This window comes from Cavia porcellus, unplaced genomic scaffold (genome assembly GCF_034190915.1).
Source record: "Cavia porcellus strain 051 isolate PalLab524CR breed Dunkin Hartley unplaced genomic scaffold, mCavPor4.1 scaffold_26, whole genome shotgun sequence".
NCBI lineage: Eukaryota > Metazoa > Chordata > Mammalia > Rodentia > Caviidae > Cavia > Cavia porcellus.
The window spans coordinates 47,453,015-47,472,309 of record NW_026947509.1 but is presented as its reverse complement, the minus strand read 5'-3'; the positions used below and the strand labels follow the sequence as shown (position 1 = coordinate 47,472,309).

At 38.7% G+C, this 19,295-nt stretch overlaps 1 protein-coding gene across 38 annotated transcripts in view; it reads right to left on the bottom strand.

The window, feature by feature from the left end:
• Positions 1–11,286: 11,286 nt before the first annotated feature.
• Map2 (microtubule associated protein 2) overlaps positions 11,287–19,295 on the bottom strand; it is a 269,697-nt gene continuing 261,688 nt past the window's right edge. For all 38 annotated transcript variants that reach the window (XM_063237389.1, XM_063237391.1, XM_063237397.1 and 35 more), the window contains 3 exons: positions 19,100–19,181; positions 15,317–15,429; positions 11,287–15,160 (listed from right to left, as the gene is read on the bottom strand). In XM_063237389.1, coding sequence (XP_063093459.1) covers positions 14,945–15,160; positions 15,317–15,429; positions 19,100–19,181 — 411 coding nt within the window. In that variant the 3' untranslated portion in view covers positions 11,287–14,944. The remainder of the gene's footprint in view (positions 15,161–15,316; positions 15,430–19,099; positions 19,182–19,295) is intronic.

The window sequence follows — 19,295 nt, the reverse complement described above, 5'->3', positions numbered from 1 at the left end:
TCTTCTGATCACACAGGAACTATCACAAAGAATCAACAATTAGGATCTCATCTTATTAAAAAGATTTTGGCACAGCAAAAGAAACCACCAACAGAGTGAAGAGACCACCCACAGTGTGGGAAAAAAATGTTTTCCAGGTGTTCCTCAGACAAAGGACTAATATCTAGAATATACAAAGGATTAAAAAATATCAGACTTCTCAAATTTAAAAGCCTTGTCTAAAAATGGGCATCTGAAATGAATAGATGTTTTTCAGATGAAGAAGTAGAAATAGCAAATAAACATGAAAAGATGTTCAACATCTTTGGTCATTTGAGAGATGCAAAAGAAAACAATGCTGAAATTCTATCTCACTCTAGAAAGAATGACTATTATAAAGAAACCAACTAATAACAAATAGCTTGCAGGGCTGTAGGGGAAGAGGAATCCTTCTCCATTATTGGTGAGAGTGTAGACTGGTGCAACCACTGTGGAAATCAGTGTAGAGATTCTTCAAATACTCGGACTAGAGGTTCCATTTGACCTGTCTATTGCCCTCTACGTAATTTCCTAGAAGAATTAAAAACATTATACTCCTGTGATATATGTGCATCCACGTTTGTAGCAGTATAATTTGTAATAGCTAAATCTTGGAAACAACTTAAGTTGTTTGCAAGTTTTATCCATAACTGAGGAATGGATAAAAAAGATGTGGTATTTTTATGCAATAAAATACTACTCAGCCATAAAAAGGACAAACTAGAGACTTTTATAGGTAAATGGATGCAACTTGTCTCTATGCTCATAAGTGAAATAAATCAGATTGGTATATATAAAGATTATATTACCTCCCTAGTGTGATTGGCTGAAAGAGATAATAAGATATCAGTGCATATTAATTCTGGCAATAATGTCATGTTAGCCTTCCAAAGTTTTTCTTCCTTTTCAAAATTATTTTAATGATTTTGAGTGTTTTGGATTTTCATATCAATTTTAGAAAAGCCTGATTATTTAAAAAAACTGAATTTTTATGTTTTAAAATAAAAAAAGAAAAAGAAAAAATTTTGAGGCATGTGCAAAATATACAAAATTTGGATTTAAATATCCATGTGGAAATTTTATTGGAACAGATCCAAACTCATTTATTTACATGCTAACCAGTTACTTGTTTTGATAGTTGAGTAGATAGAAAAGGTGTGGCAAACAAAATATTAAAAATGTATCATTCAGCTCTTTGCAGAATAGTTTTGCAAACTGCTATCTAAATCATTGGTTGTTTTAAGATGTTTTCTTGAGATTTAATAATATTCATCTATTGTTACCAAATGCACTTGAATTAAATGTATATGTAACAAGTTGGCAAGAAAAAAATTGAAGAAAGCGTGGAAAGATCTTTTATCTGGAAGTAAAAATAGCGTACAGTTTCTAGAAGTCATTTGGCCACGTTTATATGGCTCTAAAAATGTCTTATAAATCTATATGCCCTTTGACTCATCAATTTCACACCCAGGAGTTCTCATTAAGGACATAATTAAAAATATGTGTAGAAATGTGAGAAAAGACACTGTTTTTACTAGTGAAAATCTGAAAATAAATCAAGTGTTCAAATACAAATAATTAAGTTGTAGTATATTCACAATATGGGATACATTAAGTCATAAAAAGGATATTGCAGACCTACCTTGTTGACTGAAGGAGCTTTAAAGGGACAGTATGATAAACAGAAGAATATGCACAACATATTCTTTTGGTAAAATTATGAGATGTGACATTGTATTAAATATTATTTTTTTAAATGTAAAACATGGAACAGCAGGAAACGCAGCATTTACTTTCAAATACTCTACTGTGTACCCAGGCATACTATTTTACTTACATTTCCTAGCAATCATGCACTATCCACTCATTTTTTAATTTTTAGTGTACTATGCACTGTCTCGTTCTCATAGGTGTAGAAATGGAAGCGCAGAAAGTAAATTTCCCAACTATATAACAAGGATGCAGTAAGACCAGGGTGGAATCGCTCGTACCCTTTATTTCCTGCAGCGTGGTTTCTCCACAGTTTGGGCTGAGCTGGACGTGGGGGTGCACATCTGCAATCCTGGGACTCTGAGAAGCTGAGGCAGGAAGATCAAAATTTCCAGCCTAGTCTATGCTAAATTGAATTAGTGAAACACCGTCCCAAAATTAAAAATATAAAGACTGGAGATGTAGCTCAGTGAGCAGATCCTCTGTAAATGTATCAACTCCTCACAAGGAAGGTAAACATCGTATATTGCAACCATGAACAAAAAAGGGAGGAAAGGAGATGAAGGATGGGTGAGAGAGGGAGGGAAAGGCAAGTTAGGAAAAGGAATGAAGATGTGCCCTGTGCCTGTGCCAAGAAACTAACATTTAAAAAAAGAAAAAAGATCAGCTGTGTCTTATCTGAATAAGAAACTAACCATGGAACACGGTATGCTTTTTATTATAAAAAGCGAATGCCCTGCCTGAGACATGGTGGTGCTTACACGGCTTTTAAAGTCGGAGATTAATGCCATTTGCTGCTCGGCCATTTATTGTCTGTGTGTTCACGGACAACTTATTTAACCTTGTGAGCCCTCATTTTCTTGACATGATATGGAGATAATGACATTTACCTCGTAGAGTCACTGTGAAGATTAAAAGAGGCATGTACCAAAGCATGTAAGGCATGGTTAGAGGCAATAAACTCTGATTCCCTCAAGTATGTTGTAAGCAAAGAGGATCATAAATTACCCTTGTGTGTCTGCATAGAGATTACTGGAAATGCTGTACTAAGCGCGAGGCTACTGCAAGAAGCAATTTAATTATATTTCTTAAGACTGGTTACTGTCAGATTAGAACCACTGGTTATGTAAGGGATCATTCTTTTCTTGAATGCATTTCCAAGGACACTTTGTTGGAGGAAAAGATTGATCTGTAATCATTCATACCAATCATTCTCTGTAATGTTTACGCAGTCCTCTCATTACAGACAAACACTCTTTATATCTGGGTGGAAGATATCCAGAATAATACACTTGATGGTGAAGAAAATATGTTAGCTGGCCAGAAAACACAAAATTATTTGTAAGGACAAATTGATAATTTTCTTTCTGATTGAGTTAGGATTATAACTTAATATATTTTTTTTAAATGCCAGAAAGTGAGAAATAGTTGTTTATAGGTTTCCTGGCCAGAGTACCTACTAAGGTAGCTGAGTACCTCTCTTGCCGTTGATTTAAACAAGAAAACAGATCAACCAAGCGCTTGTGAATAACAAGACACTGTGACTGAGATACTCTGAAACCACTACTTGTCTCATCTTGGTTCCTAAATCGTCCTGCATCACAGTGAGGAATTTTAATCTATTTTTAGCATATTTTTAAACAGGCCAAACTGATTTCTTTTTTATATTTACTTCTTTTACTTGTAGCATGGCTAAGCTCTTCCTCTTTACAAAATCAATTGTATTAAACTTTGATGTCTTTCTAGAAAAGATTGGTGAAAAACTTTGCCATGGAGAGCAGATGACATAGGACTGGAGATCCGGGAAGAAGTAGTTTACTTGTTTTTGTATTTAATCCTTGTTCTAAAAAGAATGAATGCCAATAATTTACATGTTATTAATATATTTTGCACTTATATTGATGAAAAATTTCTCTTCCAAGCAAAGGAAAATTTTCCATCTTCTGTTGGATCTTGCCTGCTGTGGATGAATTGTGTTCTTGTGAAGCAGCTTCTCCACTCAAGCAAGATTGTTGCCTTGGCACCGGGATTGATGTAATTAACAAGAAATCGCCCTCCCCAAGGGCAATGGGAACCTTCAGACTTGGCCTTTTCCTTTCCTGTTGGAGGCATCAAAAACACTTCTCTCAGTTATGAAGACATTAAAAACTAACTCGAATTTTAGAATGAGGATAGAATATTTATATTATATCCACAAGCATGTATATGCTAAAGTTAGATCAGAATAGAAAAGAATTCAAAGGCAATTATGCACCAGTGATAACAGGCACCTGTAACGCATTTAAGTTTATCTAGAGAAGAAACACAATATATTATGTAACCAAAATTAATCCACTGTGGTTTTTCAGACTGGCCCCAAAGCACAGTAGTTTTTAAATCCATCAACCCATCATCCACTAATGTATAAATGAGAAAACCCAATCGTTTTCACTTAAGAACCAAAATCACTTTGCAAATCTAATTGACTAATTCACAAAGATATAAGCAAGAATCACCATGGTCATTTTTCGCAGCTGGAAGGGTTGACATAAAAACTGACTCTAAGGCCAAGAAATATATCAGTAATGAAAGGGATTTGCATCACTTTCTTTTAATCTTTTATATTTTATGGAGATGAAGCTGCTTCAGGTAATTAGCGAGGTCTGTTTGTCTCTCTGTAAACTTGTGCTTTTGATTATATAAACAAATAAACTTACTCATATTCCTTGAGAAGCCAGTTAAGGAGTTAGCAGCCACATGCCAGCATGACAGCAGCTGTAAATGCTGGCGAAACAATGAAAGCCGAAATTGGTCTGAAAAATGTGCAAGTCTCAGGAGGATACAGTGAGCTCCGACGGCCCAGAGGGATGTCTCTCTACCTTTGGCCATGCTGACAGTCACTGCGTGCCCTAGATGCATGGTGTCTCTAGAGGAAAACATTTATAATCCAAGCTGCTCAGGCTACATGGGGGGAACTTATTTCATATTGTCCTTTCAGGGCTGCAGAAGATACTTCGTTACGAATGGCCAAGTCACGTAACTGGTCCTAGGTTATATATAAGTGAAATGAAGCAATGCGGCCCTGGTGAGCTGATTCTGCCGCCCGGCTAGCTCACTGTGTGGTCTGCTCTGAAAGCCCACAGCTCCTCATGTCTCACTCCATCCCTGTGCAGTATCCACTTTGGTGGCTTCTGTGACATAGTGGGGTCCCTCTATGCCTAGTGCTCAGTTTTTCTGATCACCTCCCTTTTTTTCCTGCTTGCCTGTAAATTATTATACTGTCTCATTTGGGACTTTGCAAGTTTCCTCTTTTGTGACCACACACAAGATGGGCTGAACGAACCCATCTAGTCTTTAGGGTCCAGGGCCACTGCTTAGATTAGGAGTTATTCCAAGTTCTGGTTTTAGATTATAAGTCTTGTTAGTAACAAACTTTAAATATTATGTTACTGTAGCAAAACTAAAAACTTTGTTTTGGCCATTTCTGGCTTAGAATATTATTCTTAATTATCCAGATATTTCATACCTAAAATAACAAATGAATCCTTGTCTGATGAGTGAAAATGAAGAAAACATAGGACAGTTAGGAAAAGAAGACCCTCTCCTAACTTCACGTACAACAATCCTGAGACAGTGGACCACTCGGGACCAGCATGGCTGGTCGCATAGGAGGAATCAGTGTAAATAACATAACCCAGGCGAGGAAGGACTGCTGCAGCTTTCAATCTGCTGACTTAATGTTTTAAAATTTAGCATCTCTGATTTCAAAATACATGCAAGTACGGACAGCTATTTTGAAGAGGACAAGAGACATTATGGCAGCCATTGTCGATTTTCCTATTGTCTGGTTCCGAAGGCCTGTAATGCTTTCATTACTCTGTTCTGATACTAATACCATAGTGTCAGTATTTAGACACTAATACTATTTTGCTTTGTACGAATTCATTGTGTGTGAAGATATAGACAACTATTTAGAAGAAACAAGAAACATTATGGTAGTCACTGTAGATTTCCTGTTGTCTTGCTTTGAAATCTGTGTCACTTACACTGTTTTCTTCTGATCTGCTTTTGTTCTGTTTAGTTTTACCCTCTTTAAAATAAAAATACAAACAAACAAACAACAGCCTATAGGAACCTAGAACGTGCAATCCGTGAACTCTAATGGGCCTCCCCCATTGCATGCCTGGTCACCAGACCCATCCTAAAGGATAAAGGCTGAATTGTGGGATGCATTTTGGGACACATCATAGTGGCTGCTCCTTCCTACTTCATGCGTTTCATTCACTAGATGGCATTTTTCTGCTTTAAGAGCTTAGTTTCATCAGTGATCATTACTAATTTGTGTAGCTGGGGTAGAGATTACCGGGACCAGCCACTCCTCATACCTACTTTGCCTGGCTTAGGACCATCCAGAATCTGGGCCAATGCCACATATCTATCTTTGGCTATTTCTACTTCTATATCCAGATGAGATTTAGTGGTTTTTCCCACTTTTCTCTATGGGCTTTCTGGTAATATGTTATCTTCTCCACTCGAATGTTTTCTCTTAGTCATTAATGTCATCATATTTGGTTCCCCAAGTCAAAGCCTCAGGTTTAGTTTTTTCTGTTAACTAACTCGCATCCCATGATCTCTTAGTTCGGTCTCTTTTATCCCCCTCATCTTCTATTTTTTATTCATTTGGTTTATGGTTTCTTAAAACATGGTCTTGCTACTATGTAGTCCAGGCTGGTTCTGAACTCATGTATCCCAGGCTGCCCTCGAACTCACGGTGGTCCTCCTGCCTCAGCTTCTCACACGCTGGGATTACAGCCTGGCCCCAAAGTGTTTTAGACTTGTTCTTTCCTCCAGATGCTCACTGCCGTTCTCACCTGGGTGGGCTCCTGTCACTTTGCCCTGGTTTCCCCAACACTAATCTCTTCTAATCTAATCTTGTGTTGCCAAAACCACTCTTTTTAAAATTCTGATCACGTCATTTCTCTGTCAAAGTATTTAATTCATTCTCTCCTTTTCCCTCTCTCTCCCTCTTTTCTTTCTTTGTCTGGCTCTCTGTCTTTCTGTCTCTCTTTCTTTTTCAAATCTGGCCTCATTTCGTTTCACCCACTTAGGACTTTCTGTGGAGAATGTATCCTTCATTAATGACTCTGCTTTGCTTTAGAAATCCCCTTCCAGTCAGCTTTCCTCCCTGACCCTTGTATCTGGGCCTGGAGGTTGAGGTTAAGAGAAGGCTCCTGCCTTGATTCTGAAAGCCTCCAGGCTGACACCCACAGTGAGTCCTAAGCCTCCAGGGCACTGGGCAGGTGAGGATTTTGGAGTCACTCAAGAAGTGTTTGTGGCACTGATTCATTTTCTGTTTAAAAGAGCACAGGCATTGTGAAATTAGCCAAAAGTGTAGAAAAGACAGTTGCAAACGAGTTGTTAAAATGGTATTCTGTAGGCCCCAGAATTTACTAAGGGCTTGACTGGTGGCAGGTTACAAAAGTGAAAGTAAGACCTTGGCCCCTCCCAGCTGCAGCTTATAATGGGAATTGTATCAAAGACTTAGTGAAGGACATGGAAATGGGAAACTCAGAGAGGAAATGGGGAAGAGACTGCAAAGGGACTTCTTTGGACAGAAACACTATGCTGGCTGGGGACAGAGGAGGGAGGGGGGTCACAGGTTAAGGGAGACACAGACATTGCTAACTTCTTACCCTTAGCTTAATAAAAGGAAGATTCAAAGGAGCTACTTGGAGAGCCCTGAAATGTGTTCTGAGATGTTGGGGGACCTGACAAACTGGGAAATCTCGTAGCTGGGAGAGGGCTAACCGCTCTCCTGGGGGGTCTGAGCGCACTGCAGAGTGACGCGCTGCCTCCACGGCTAGAGTTTCTGGTCCTGTGTACATGCAGAGAGGGGAAGGTGAGCACGCTGGAGAGAGATGTCCTGGGTCCCGTCCAACAAGCCCACCTGGATGGAGGGAAGTCTCAGCAGAAAGACACTCCCGGTGGACACTGGGTGTCCAGTGAGAAAGAGAAAACATCCGCTGAAACCATGATGGTCACAGAGTAACAGCTCCATGCTGCGAAGTTTGGTTCCCTGAAGGTGCACAGCCAGCACCCTGAGAAACGAAGTCTGCAGAGAGGAAAACAGGAGGACATTACCCCAAGCCCATGGGTCTACTGGCCACAGGCAAACCCATTTTACACCATCGAGCTCAGGATTCTCACTGCTACGTGGGCTGGAATTTTTAATTTCTGAATTGGATTAAAAGACTCTTCATACTGTTACAGGCAGCTGAGCTAGTTAGAAATATTATAGGCAGTCAGACAGGACTAGGCCCTCTAAGAAGTCGGCACAGAGGACCAGATGTCTGAGGACCTTGGAGGAGACACACGCCTCTTGCTATGGGCCAGATCTTAGGGCAGAAGGCAAAATAAACACCACCACATCCTTAAATATAATCCTTAGGGATTAAGTCTGGATCACCTTGAAATCAGGAGTCACCATTCCAATCCCTAGGGACGAGTCACTGCTCTCTAAGAATGCCCACCTTGCAAATTCCCACTTTTCCCTACTTTTGAGCCATTTAATCTCATGATTTTGCTCTATAAAAGTCCCAGGAAAAGACAGAGTCTTTGGCAACCCACCCAGGACCCCTTCTGTCTCTCTCTCAGACAGAAGCTTTCTTTCTCTCAATAAATATACTGTGCTTTTAACCTCCGTTGTTTCTAAAATACATTCTTCGATTTTAGAGAATACAAACTCTTACCGGACATACAGTAGGCTGGGAGTTTCACTTCCCTATATCAATACCTCCCACAGAATTTAATTATCTGAAAGTGATTTGAAAGTCATGGGTTTGCCTAAGTCTTTAGCTTGAGGCAGAGGAAGATTCTTCTCCCACTGAATAATATGTAAGGATCTATGGCAGAGAAAAATTTGTGTTTTGATGACTATATGAGTCTACTCAATCACCATACTTGTTACATAGGATAAGACAAATACCATGTCACTAGTTTTCTATCCATGTAATAAGTGCTTGTTGCGTTTTCTACATTTGACCCAGAAAAATGGCTATGAAGTCTCCAAGGCATTTATTTCTGTCTTAATTTCTTAATTCTAGTGAAAAGTAGCATTTTTTACTAATAGTTGAAAGCAAATAAGACCATTTACATGCATGTTCAGGCAAGTTCATATTTAACGTAGTGCACTGTAGAGCTCAGAACTGTAGAACTTTTGTTTTCATAATGAAAATGTAATATGCCATATTTGTAATGAAAGCAAGAATTTTTAAAAATCTGTGTCATAATATAGGAAGAAAAAAAGCCTCTGAGAAAGTCATGTAGTGCTGGAAGCAAGGATGGTGGCACAGTCAGTGCCAAGTCCATGACAAATTAACACTTACATTAGAAACCTTTATTCGCTGTGAAAAATCCAACTGCTTGCTGAGTGGTTGCAGTATAAATTCTTTATCCAATTTTCCTCATAATTTCCAAATAAACTGTTGAATTTTAGATATTGTTGGTTCCTTTCTACTGGATACAGATGTCACTTCTGAAATGATACCTCGCATGGGTGATATTAGACAAAGAACCACAGAAAAATTTTCCAGTGTCTTCTTGTCTAATAGTTGTCACTGGATAGCTTTTAAAAGCAGAATTTCTCTATACACAGATATTTTTTTTTTTTTGTCTTTTTCGTTTTTTATTGGTACCAGGGATCGAACTCACGACTGCCTGCTTGCAAGGCAGGTACTTATGCCGCTGAGCTAAATCTCCAGCCCCTATACACAGATATTTTAATCATTCATAATTCTGTTTCATTTTCTGAATTAGCAGTAAGCTAATGATCCTTTTTTCTAAAATTAGATTTATGCATGTAAAACTGAGATTTTTATACATGTACTTGGTATCTTTGTTGTTGACAAATACACAAACTGCTAGGTAGAGTACCTAATTAAGTCAAGCCTAACACTGTATATTAGAGGAGACATCTTGTTTGAATTCTGCCCAAGTTATTAAATTTTAAATTTTAAAGGAACGTTATTACTCACTTTAGCTATAAAATGGGAATGCTAGTAAGGGCAGTATTCTTAGCCGTCAACATGTATGAAAAGGCTGCCTGTTTATAATCATCCAATACGCATGCATTGTTAATGTCCATATCAGTTGGGTGGAGTTTAAAATAGGGATGAATTCTCAGAACACAGAAACTCCTTACCATAGGCATGTGTGGGCCCCAAATCACGGGGATGGTCTCAGGGAGGTCATTAGCTGCTCATGCCTCCCTCTGCTGCTGGCCTTCGGATCCCAAGTCACCTCTGTGGCATCTACTGTGCATCTCACAGCGAGAGTTCGAGGCTATGGGCATGGTAGTTTTCATCAGCAAGCACTCGAGGATCATGGGAGAGGTGGAGACTGTACCAGTGATCCAGTCAGGGCATGATTCTGCAAGGGCCAGGTATTTGCCTATCAGGACGTTACTGAAGCACCATTGCCTCCCGAGCCTTGGAGGGGAGAATCTGGAGTGGGATGGTGATGGCTCTGCACTGTGACAGAGTAGAGGAGGACAAAGGAGGTCAGCATATCAGCGTGGAGTGGTCAGAAGCAGGCAGCGATGGCCCAAAAGCCCGTCAATCAGCAGCTGCCTGCAGATCAGCCCTGACTTTAACATATCGAGGTGGCCCGACGGGGCTGGAGCATTTGCTGGGTTTTATTATTATTTTTTCTTCCTTTGCTATTAAAAGTAACAGGGAAGTGTTAATAAACTCAAGGCTACTGAACATGGCAATTTTGTCATTTCTCACTTGACAAGAAGGTTTTGTTATCAAAATATGGCAAAACGGGAAGAAACTCCTCAGAAATGTTCATTTTACCTCGCTCCAGTGATAAACATAAGTGGATCTTAAATGTTTTTATAAGATGCATGAAAATGACCAGTTGCTACTATCAAATTTCATATTAATATGCTCTCTCAAAGTTTTTTGTTTCCAATCGAGGCAAGATGAAATCTATTAAATACTGTTTTTCCCGGGGTTTAGTTTTTTTGTTTTTAGTGTTTGTTTTATAGAATGAGAAAGAAACTGTGAGCAGGGCAGGAAGCGGCATCCTGCTCTCTTTGCACGATGCAAACTTTGGAGTTTCTGGTGCTATCACGGAGGTTGTGCTTGCTTGAGACTGAAGCCCAGAGGAAGCAGAACCAACAATTGGAAAAAAAAGATCCTTGATAGCATCTTCTGAGAGTCTCCATCCAGAGTAGGAGACAGAAGAGTTTTTGATAACATCTCTTCAGTGCTTAGGTCCAACCACGCCTGGGGCAGACATACCCAACTAACCTGTTACTTCAGTAAATTCAACTCTATGCAGAAGCCAGTTTAAATTTGAGTTTCTGTCACTGGCAACAGCAACCTGTGTCTACAGTTGTGATGAAAGACCAATTCCCTTATCAATCAGATGAGTTCTAGTATGGGGGCTAACACATACTAGGAATTCGACAGATGGTAATCTTCACAATTTTTCTTTAATTGGGTTGAATACACATGCACACATGTATGCATTCCTCCAAAATGAAGAAACAACAACAAAAGCTGAAAGAAGCCATGAGGTGACAAGCAATTTTATTTTGCAAAACAATCACTATACAGCAACAAATACATTTGCAAATTTGATTGAAAAACATGAACTAACTACAACCAGCCATCGAAGAAATGCCTTTCTATGGTAACAGGCTCTAGAATTATCAGAAGAAAGAAACCCCCCACAGATTTATAGTGGCTTGTTGGAACCCTGGAATCCCAGCATACAGAGTAAACATTTTTGTTGATTTTTTTTTCTTTTTGCTAAAGTTGAAGTGGACTTTTATGATTGACATTGTTTCGAGTTTGAAAATCATCTTTTATCTTGCAGAGGGACTTGGCCTCAACCTACACACCAAGGCTAAAAATTCTAGATGTTACAAAAAAAGCGCACAAATCCAAAAAACCAAAAATGAACATCTGTGCTGATTTTAACACATCAACCTTAGCAGGAATGCCTGGCATTTGCTTTCCTAAACTATGAACCTATTTTATCTTCACTGCTTAGACTATGAATTATTTATTTTCCTTTTTGTGGCCTAAAAAAAAAAAAATAGGAGAAAAACAGTAATTGTAGCTGTGGCATAATCAACCCCAGTCAGGTTCTTTCTTACTGACAGTACTGACAGGATGTCACAGCTTGGTTGATGATCCCACTCCTGCAGTGTTGCTGGATGAGCGTATTCCACTGTGTAATGGCACCCTAATGCTAGCCTCCTTGCAGCCAAACCTACCAAGCGCTACACAGGTGTCTTGCTTATGGGTGGGGGCTTCAGCCCATCACCCTGCTGGAACTCAGCAGGTGAATCCAGAGCGAGCTGGTTCATTGCTTCCTCAATGAACCTGGCCTTTGAAACTCATCAGGATCTCGGATCTTCCCTGCACTGTTGCGCGGTATCCAATTGTAAGCTGCAGGTGACCCGGAGAGAGTGAGTTCATTGGAGAAGTTGGCCTTTTAACTCTTCACAGCTCTGGATTACTTATGTATGCTTAAACAGGTTCTCAAAGGCTAAAGCCAGAGAGAAACTGGCATTAGTAGATCTAGAAATGGAACTAAGAAGCTTTCATTTCTAGATCAGCGTATGTGTGTCCCCACGAAAGTGGTGCTCAAAAAGCTTAATTTAAGTCGTTAGCTTGAGAGTAAAGGTAAGATGGGATCTGCCTCATATCCCCACAAAAAGACATTTTAGCCTGTGTTTCTCTTGCTTTACTAATGCAAACATTCAGTTCCATTTTTATTAATTGTATAAACAATAACATTTTTATGCAAAACAAGGGTACTTAGTCATTATCATTTGGTTGTGATTAGGAATAAACACTTACTTTAATGCCAAATCTATTAAGCTAGTGCCTTATATAACTTTTTATTTTGGATGTGTATTTGGAAATACTGAATTTTAATAGGTAGACATGTTTACTTAGTCTTCACTTTTATAAAAAAGAAAAGTCAAGCCAAGTTGAAAACACACTTTTTTCCCACAGGTCAAAGCTTTTCTAGAGAATGTCAATCACTATCTAACACTATCAAAACATGTAAGAAAATACCTAACTCTCCATACAACTATTCTTTCTCCTATTTCCTGGTGTAGTTCTAGGGAAGGTGATGAACAGATAGCCAAAATCGATCAAATCAAGTCTCACAGCATTTACTAGGCTCAAAGTGTCATATCCCTAATTCTCAGTAGTTGCTAAAATTTTTACAAAAATAACCTATTTAGAAATGGCCCAAGACATATTTGCCTGTTTAAACCTCCTAGCTGAGAAAGAATGGAGAATTTCGTTCCTAGGGTTTTCTTGTGGCAATCACATTCTTGCTGTATCCAATGGCTCATCAAAGTGGAACCTTGTCTTCTATCTTTGCATTCCTTGGCTTTGAGTCTTAGATATTTCTCTATTTGTTTTCTGTTCTATGCTTACGTCTCATCCTTTATATTCAGGAACTAGTTTGTCTCACAGGGACCAAAGATCCAAGAGACCATGTCTTTCACTGTTTAGATCCAATCTAGAAGCCCTGAGCAAGAGAAAGAACAGATGAGATGCTAAAAAGCATCCATCCAGTTTGGTAACTCTGCCCTGTTCAGACCATTGATTGTTGCAATCTAAGATGAATGATTTGCAAGTGGAATTACCTGATTGACTTGTGATTTCCAGAGTGTAAATTATGTTAGAACAATATTATCTACTGATAAATAAATAAGTCACACCAAGTACCTTTACAGAGTGCAGTATCAAAGTCCTAGAGAAAAAAATTCATTTAGATATCTGTGTCTCAAATATTTTATGGTGATAGTTTTTCAAAATACTGTATTTCTCCTTTTTGATTGAGTGATCTTTGCTTTGGGTTAGGAGGCCAAACACTTTCTATTAGAAAATTTAATACACAGCTATCACTTGGAAGAATGGGAAAACATGTCCCAAATCACCATGCTTATTTTCAACTTTAGCAAATGAAGAAAAAAAGAAAGAAAGAAAGAAAAAGTCTTAAGAGGTTTGTCGCATGAATGAGTGTGGGAATAAAACCAAAACTATTCTGTGATTAAAATGAGATAAATCCATAATCTTAAACCAACAATCTGTAAACCCTTTTATGTATAACTGGACCCACCCCCATAAACGCCGTGTTGGTGAAAGCAAAGAAAAATATTTTTTTCTAGCATCACGGGAGAGACTTGTATCTGGCACTAAAACAGGGTTACAGTTTTGAGTTGTTACAGAAAGCAACTTCATGCTAAATCTTTTTGTCTTTTTTAACATGTTTTTTCAATAGGGAGAGAACCCTGCTAACATCTACTTTCACATACCTAAAACTGCAACACCAAAGGGTGCAGGAGACACAGATACTGTGAATAAAGAAGTATAATATTCAAGTATATGAGGAAGTATCACAAATGGCCACAGAGAAATATATATATATATATTTATATCTATAATACTGTATCAAACAGATGGAGAGGGGGTGTGGAACTGGTCGTGTGGACATAAATCTAGCTGATCGACTGACATTCTAATCAGACATGAATCCATCCTAATCAAAGTGCATCGTTCCTAGGAGACACACTTTTACATCGCTTCCTCAGCCACAGCGAATGCTTTGTAACATTTTTAGTTAAATAATTTATTGGATTGATACTCTGATATAATTATCCAGGTCCCAAATGTTAATAACTTAACTGACTCTTTCTTCCCATTTATACAAAATAATGCTTTAAAAAAAAAAAAACATTTCTTCCATGCTCTTCCCTTCCTGCAATCAGATGCCTGAATTTTAACCTGTAATAAGTTACGACGGGCAGTTTTTACTTCTTCACTCAGAAACAGAACGGTGAAATGAGCAGCTTGGATTTTAACAAGGCCTTTCGGAACGTAGATGGGTAGCCTTCAGGCACATGAAAGGTAAAAATGCATCTTTTAAAAATAATAATAATAATACTCCATGCAAAACAGAGCAGAGCGAAAATAACTGTCCAATTGTACCCATGTAAAGCCAGGGTGTTTCTGTTGCAACTGGAAGTCGATTTCTGCATATACTATTCATTTTTTATATAAAATTGTAACAATGACTAGAGTTTAGGGATGAGATCATTTATCATAGGGCTTGTAAAGAATGCCTGGAACCCCTGCTCAGAGGTCACTCCTGCCCAGAGCTCGCGCCTGGGCACGATGCCTCCGACCCAAACGAGGCTTCATAAGCCTTGCTTGGCCAGGGCAGCAGTGACGTCCTCGGCCAGCGTGGCGAGCTGGGGGGATTCCAGCAGGTTGATGCTTCCGGAGGAGGAGACGTTGCTGAGTCGCCGGGGAGATGCCACGCTGGACCTGCCTGGGGACTGCGTGATGATCTCGGCCCCGTGGTCCACGCGGGCCTTCGCGTGCTCCCTGAAGTTCAGCTTCTGGCTGTCGATCTGTTCAAGACAGGCACAGGAGCCCATGAACCCAAACACGCACCCCACAGGGCCCCCAGGCTGGTGCCAATGGCACTGCTTCCATTTTGCCAAGGAGCACTTCACATTTAGTTGTTTTCTTTTCTTTTTATCCCCCTAAACACGTGCCTGGCTTACCTTGACATTACCCCCTCCTGGTACGTGGTGAGCGTTGTCCAGTGAACCCACTTTAGCCTGGGCTTTTTCTTTGAAATCCAGTTTTACACTCTCGATTTTCACTCGCCCGCCACCTTTGAGAGGAGAAAGGTTTTTAAAGGCCTTGCTAAAATTAAAGCTAATATTTGTATGACTGTTTCCCTAAAATGAGTACAGCCAATAGATCAGGGAGGACGGCAGGCATGACCCCTACTATCCTCCTGAACACGGATGTGAATGGAATCTAGTTGATTTTGTAGTCTGAATGGTATTTCCCAGTGATCCAAAATGATGACCTCATTGTTACACCATTACACAGATTGCATCATATGTTAATATTTTTCTTCTTTCTCTACTTTAGAAATCAGATAATTTTTTTCTTATTGTTATACCAAAAGAGCTAAAAGGAACACAATAAAAATATTTGATTGTATCTTGTCTAAAACTTGGCAGATGGAGTCTAAATGGAATAAATTAAATTGAAATAAAACATTAGTTTTCTTCCTGGTAGCAAACCATTTATCCAAAGAAGTTTGAGGCTGGAATGGTGCACATACAGACAGTATGCACCTGGCCCATGGATTCTAACCACTGATTCTGCTTCCTTGGATTGATAATGTTTAGGAAAAAATGTTGCATCACCACTGAATACATGCAACACTTTTTCTTGTCATCAGTTCTTAAGCAATGTAAGAAGGATTTATATGGCACTTACATTGTAAGTATTTGTGAGATAATTTAAAATTTATAGGTGGATATATATATATATATATATATATAGTTTTTATGCAAATCCTATGTAATTTTGTATGACACACTTGGGCATCCACAGATCTGGTATCTGCAGGAGGTCCTGGAGCCAATCCTCCTGTCATTTGTAAATTTTCAACACTGAAAAATTCCCTGATGGATTGAGACTGGAGCTGGGTTGTTTATAACCAGTAAGATTTAAGATCTTCTCAAAGCAGCTAGCACAGCAAAGGAAAGGAATCAGAGGACATTCTCCTACAGATGCCATGGCACTAGTTTAGCGCTGACTTGATCTGATAACGTGGGGAGGGTTTTAACCTAACGCTGACTAGTCTGGGCCTTGAGGCTCTGCTGATTGTCAAGGGTGCTCCCTTCAGTGGACACCCCACCTTTCAGAGTGGCCTTCCTCATTTCCGCATAGCTTTCTAAGGCTTCCAAATGTAGGGAATCTTCTACATTGTGTAGGTTTCTGTTGTACTTTAGCCCTTCCCTTGACTACTATTGAGTGTTTGTGGAAACTTTGACCTGAAAAGAAGCTGCATTGGACTCCTTTTTATGACTCCATATTGCACCTAACAGATCTGGTTCATTTTCATCAGCTTGGTCTGAACCATATGCATTCTTGTAAGAGGCTGGCAGTGGATGGTGACTTTCTATGCTTTGCATTACACTGGGATTCTGATTTAGGGAAAATGTCTGAGGGGATCTTGGAACCATAGGTAAGACTGCTCAATTTTGGATTCTTGATATTTGCATTTCTCTGTAGACCAAAGAGAGAAGTCTGTTAATGCTTTGCAGATCTCTTCAACCTTGTTGTATTTTTCTCATGTACCACAAAGATATTTATGTTAATACTCAACTGCTTGGGGGGGTCTCTTGAAGTCATAACATATTACTGATTTTTATTTTGAAGAAACATATGTCCAATCTCCTGAAGACTGATAGGTAACTCATGTTTCTAGGAGATATGTAGTTATTACTCCCTCAAGGTATGGATTCTTAATGGTGTGTTATTTTTCCCATTTTTACCTGCCTTGTGGGCTGTGATGGGATTAGTATGACTAACCATAATTCACAAAAACATAATTATATTCAAAAGAAGCTGGAGAATATTGGGCTTTCAACTTGATGGGATCAGCTTTTTTGGTATTTTATTTTGGAATTTTTTGTGATAGCCTTTGTAGAACTTAACTCTTACAAGCTTTTTTTCTGATTATGTATTATTATATCAATATAAATTTATTACATTTTCTTTGAACTGTCTGTAGAGAGGAAAAAATAATAATGTAATACTGATTCAGAATGTATTCAGAAAATGGGGCTGGGTAATTGAAAGAGAATTTCTGGTTAAATTCTTGTGCAATTTTTAGAGAATCCCCTTGGAATTCAGTGATCTACACTTATGGTTTTGAAGAACTCTGTTACCCACTAGAGGCCATAATTTTAAAAGACTGTAATTTTTATGAAGCTTTGGAAGTGAAGTTCAGACCCTGAAAGTTTGGGACTATCTTCTTTATTTTTTCCTCAGATCTTCTATGTTCCATAACTCTGCAAAAAGCAGAGTGTTGACAATCTCCACGCTACACTTCTTTATGAATTGAGCTCTCTGAGTCACCCAATAGAAGCAGGAGCCAGATTTAGAAATAAGTGGGAGCCTATGACAATAGTCTTTTAGGGCCAGAAACATCATACAAAGAATGGCTCCTTATTTTTCTGTGTATCCAGATCCTAGGAAAATTTGACTGATTCTGTCCTTATCACCCAGACTGAAAGAATCTAGCATTTTCTTTTGTGTTGTGCAGGAAACCAGGCCTTGTGGGCAGATACTTCAAGCATACATGGACAGAGTAGTTTAAAGTTAGTGCAGTGTAAACTTCAGCTTCAGATGGGGAATTGCTGTACTAGTGCTGGCTGGACATGTTGCTGCCCCTTTGTGAGGAGTAGCAGACACTACTTCTGCAGTAGTGATTCCGGAACCAGTCACGGAGACCCACGTGTATGTCCATCAGCTCCTCGGCTCTTTCTGAGCATCTTCAACAAAATGATGCCTGATTTCTGCATGTTTTTTATTTGTTTTTCTACCATGAATCACTGTTTCAATCAATAAAGTCTTATTGATCTTCTGGCCAGAAATCTTACTTAGCTCAATTATTTTATACTTTGTTTCTGATAAATTTCGAGAAAATGATGAATGAGAATAAGCTGTTATTTGGATTATATGCTAAGATTCCAAGCATTGGTGGTAAGAATCATGGTTACTTTCATTTGTCCTTACATCATACAACTGGATCTATAAATTATGTCAAAATACTGTCAATAAAACTAGATTTCACAGCTATGCTTTATAACATGTATGAGTAGAATTCAGCAAACGTATATGATACATAGAAGAAATGACTCACAGCATGTTAGATTCGTATTTTCAAACTCCCAGTAAATATGACTGTAAATTCTATTTCAAACACAAGTCCAATGAGGTGTTTTTTAAAAGAGGGGGGTCTATGGTTATATAAACTGGGGAGCAGTGTATTCTCCTTGGGACTACAGTATTTACTGACTTAATAAAGACCTGAGAAATTCATCAGCTACACAGTTTGTTCAGTTGTGGTAAACACAATCCTTATTTTACATAACAAAATGATTTCAGGAAAAATGCTGATAAATAATTCTTTCAAAGTTACACACGAATACGTGACCCAACATATTTTATATGCAATGTGTTTTGAAAGGGCTCCAATGAACATGCTACATGTTTAGAAAGATATGCATCTTATATTCCTTTTAATTTTTAGCCTATTTCATGAAGTGCAGCCTATACACGTTAATTGAGGGCATTTCTCTTGAATGAAGATGCTTTGAGATTTTTCACTTAAGTTTCTATTAATAAATTCATGAAGTTTCAGGATTTTGAAACCCTTTTCCAATTTGGTGTTTCACATTAGCAATAAAAAGTTTGCTTGTAATTTCCTGAATCCAACTAAATAGCTGTCAGACTTTGAAAACTCATTTATTTACCTGGCCTGTGGCGAATATTCTTCAGAGAGCCACATTTGGATGTCACATGGCTTACGTCTATCTTCTTGGTAACAATCTGTACCTGTGTGAGCCACACAAAACACAACAAAGAATCAGGCATGGAAAAACCTTCAAGGTCATACATGAAATCTAGTAACATAAATCACAACACATCACAGGTCCAGCAACCAGCTTC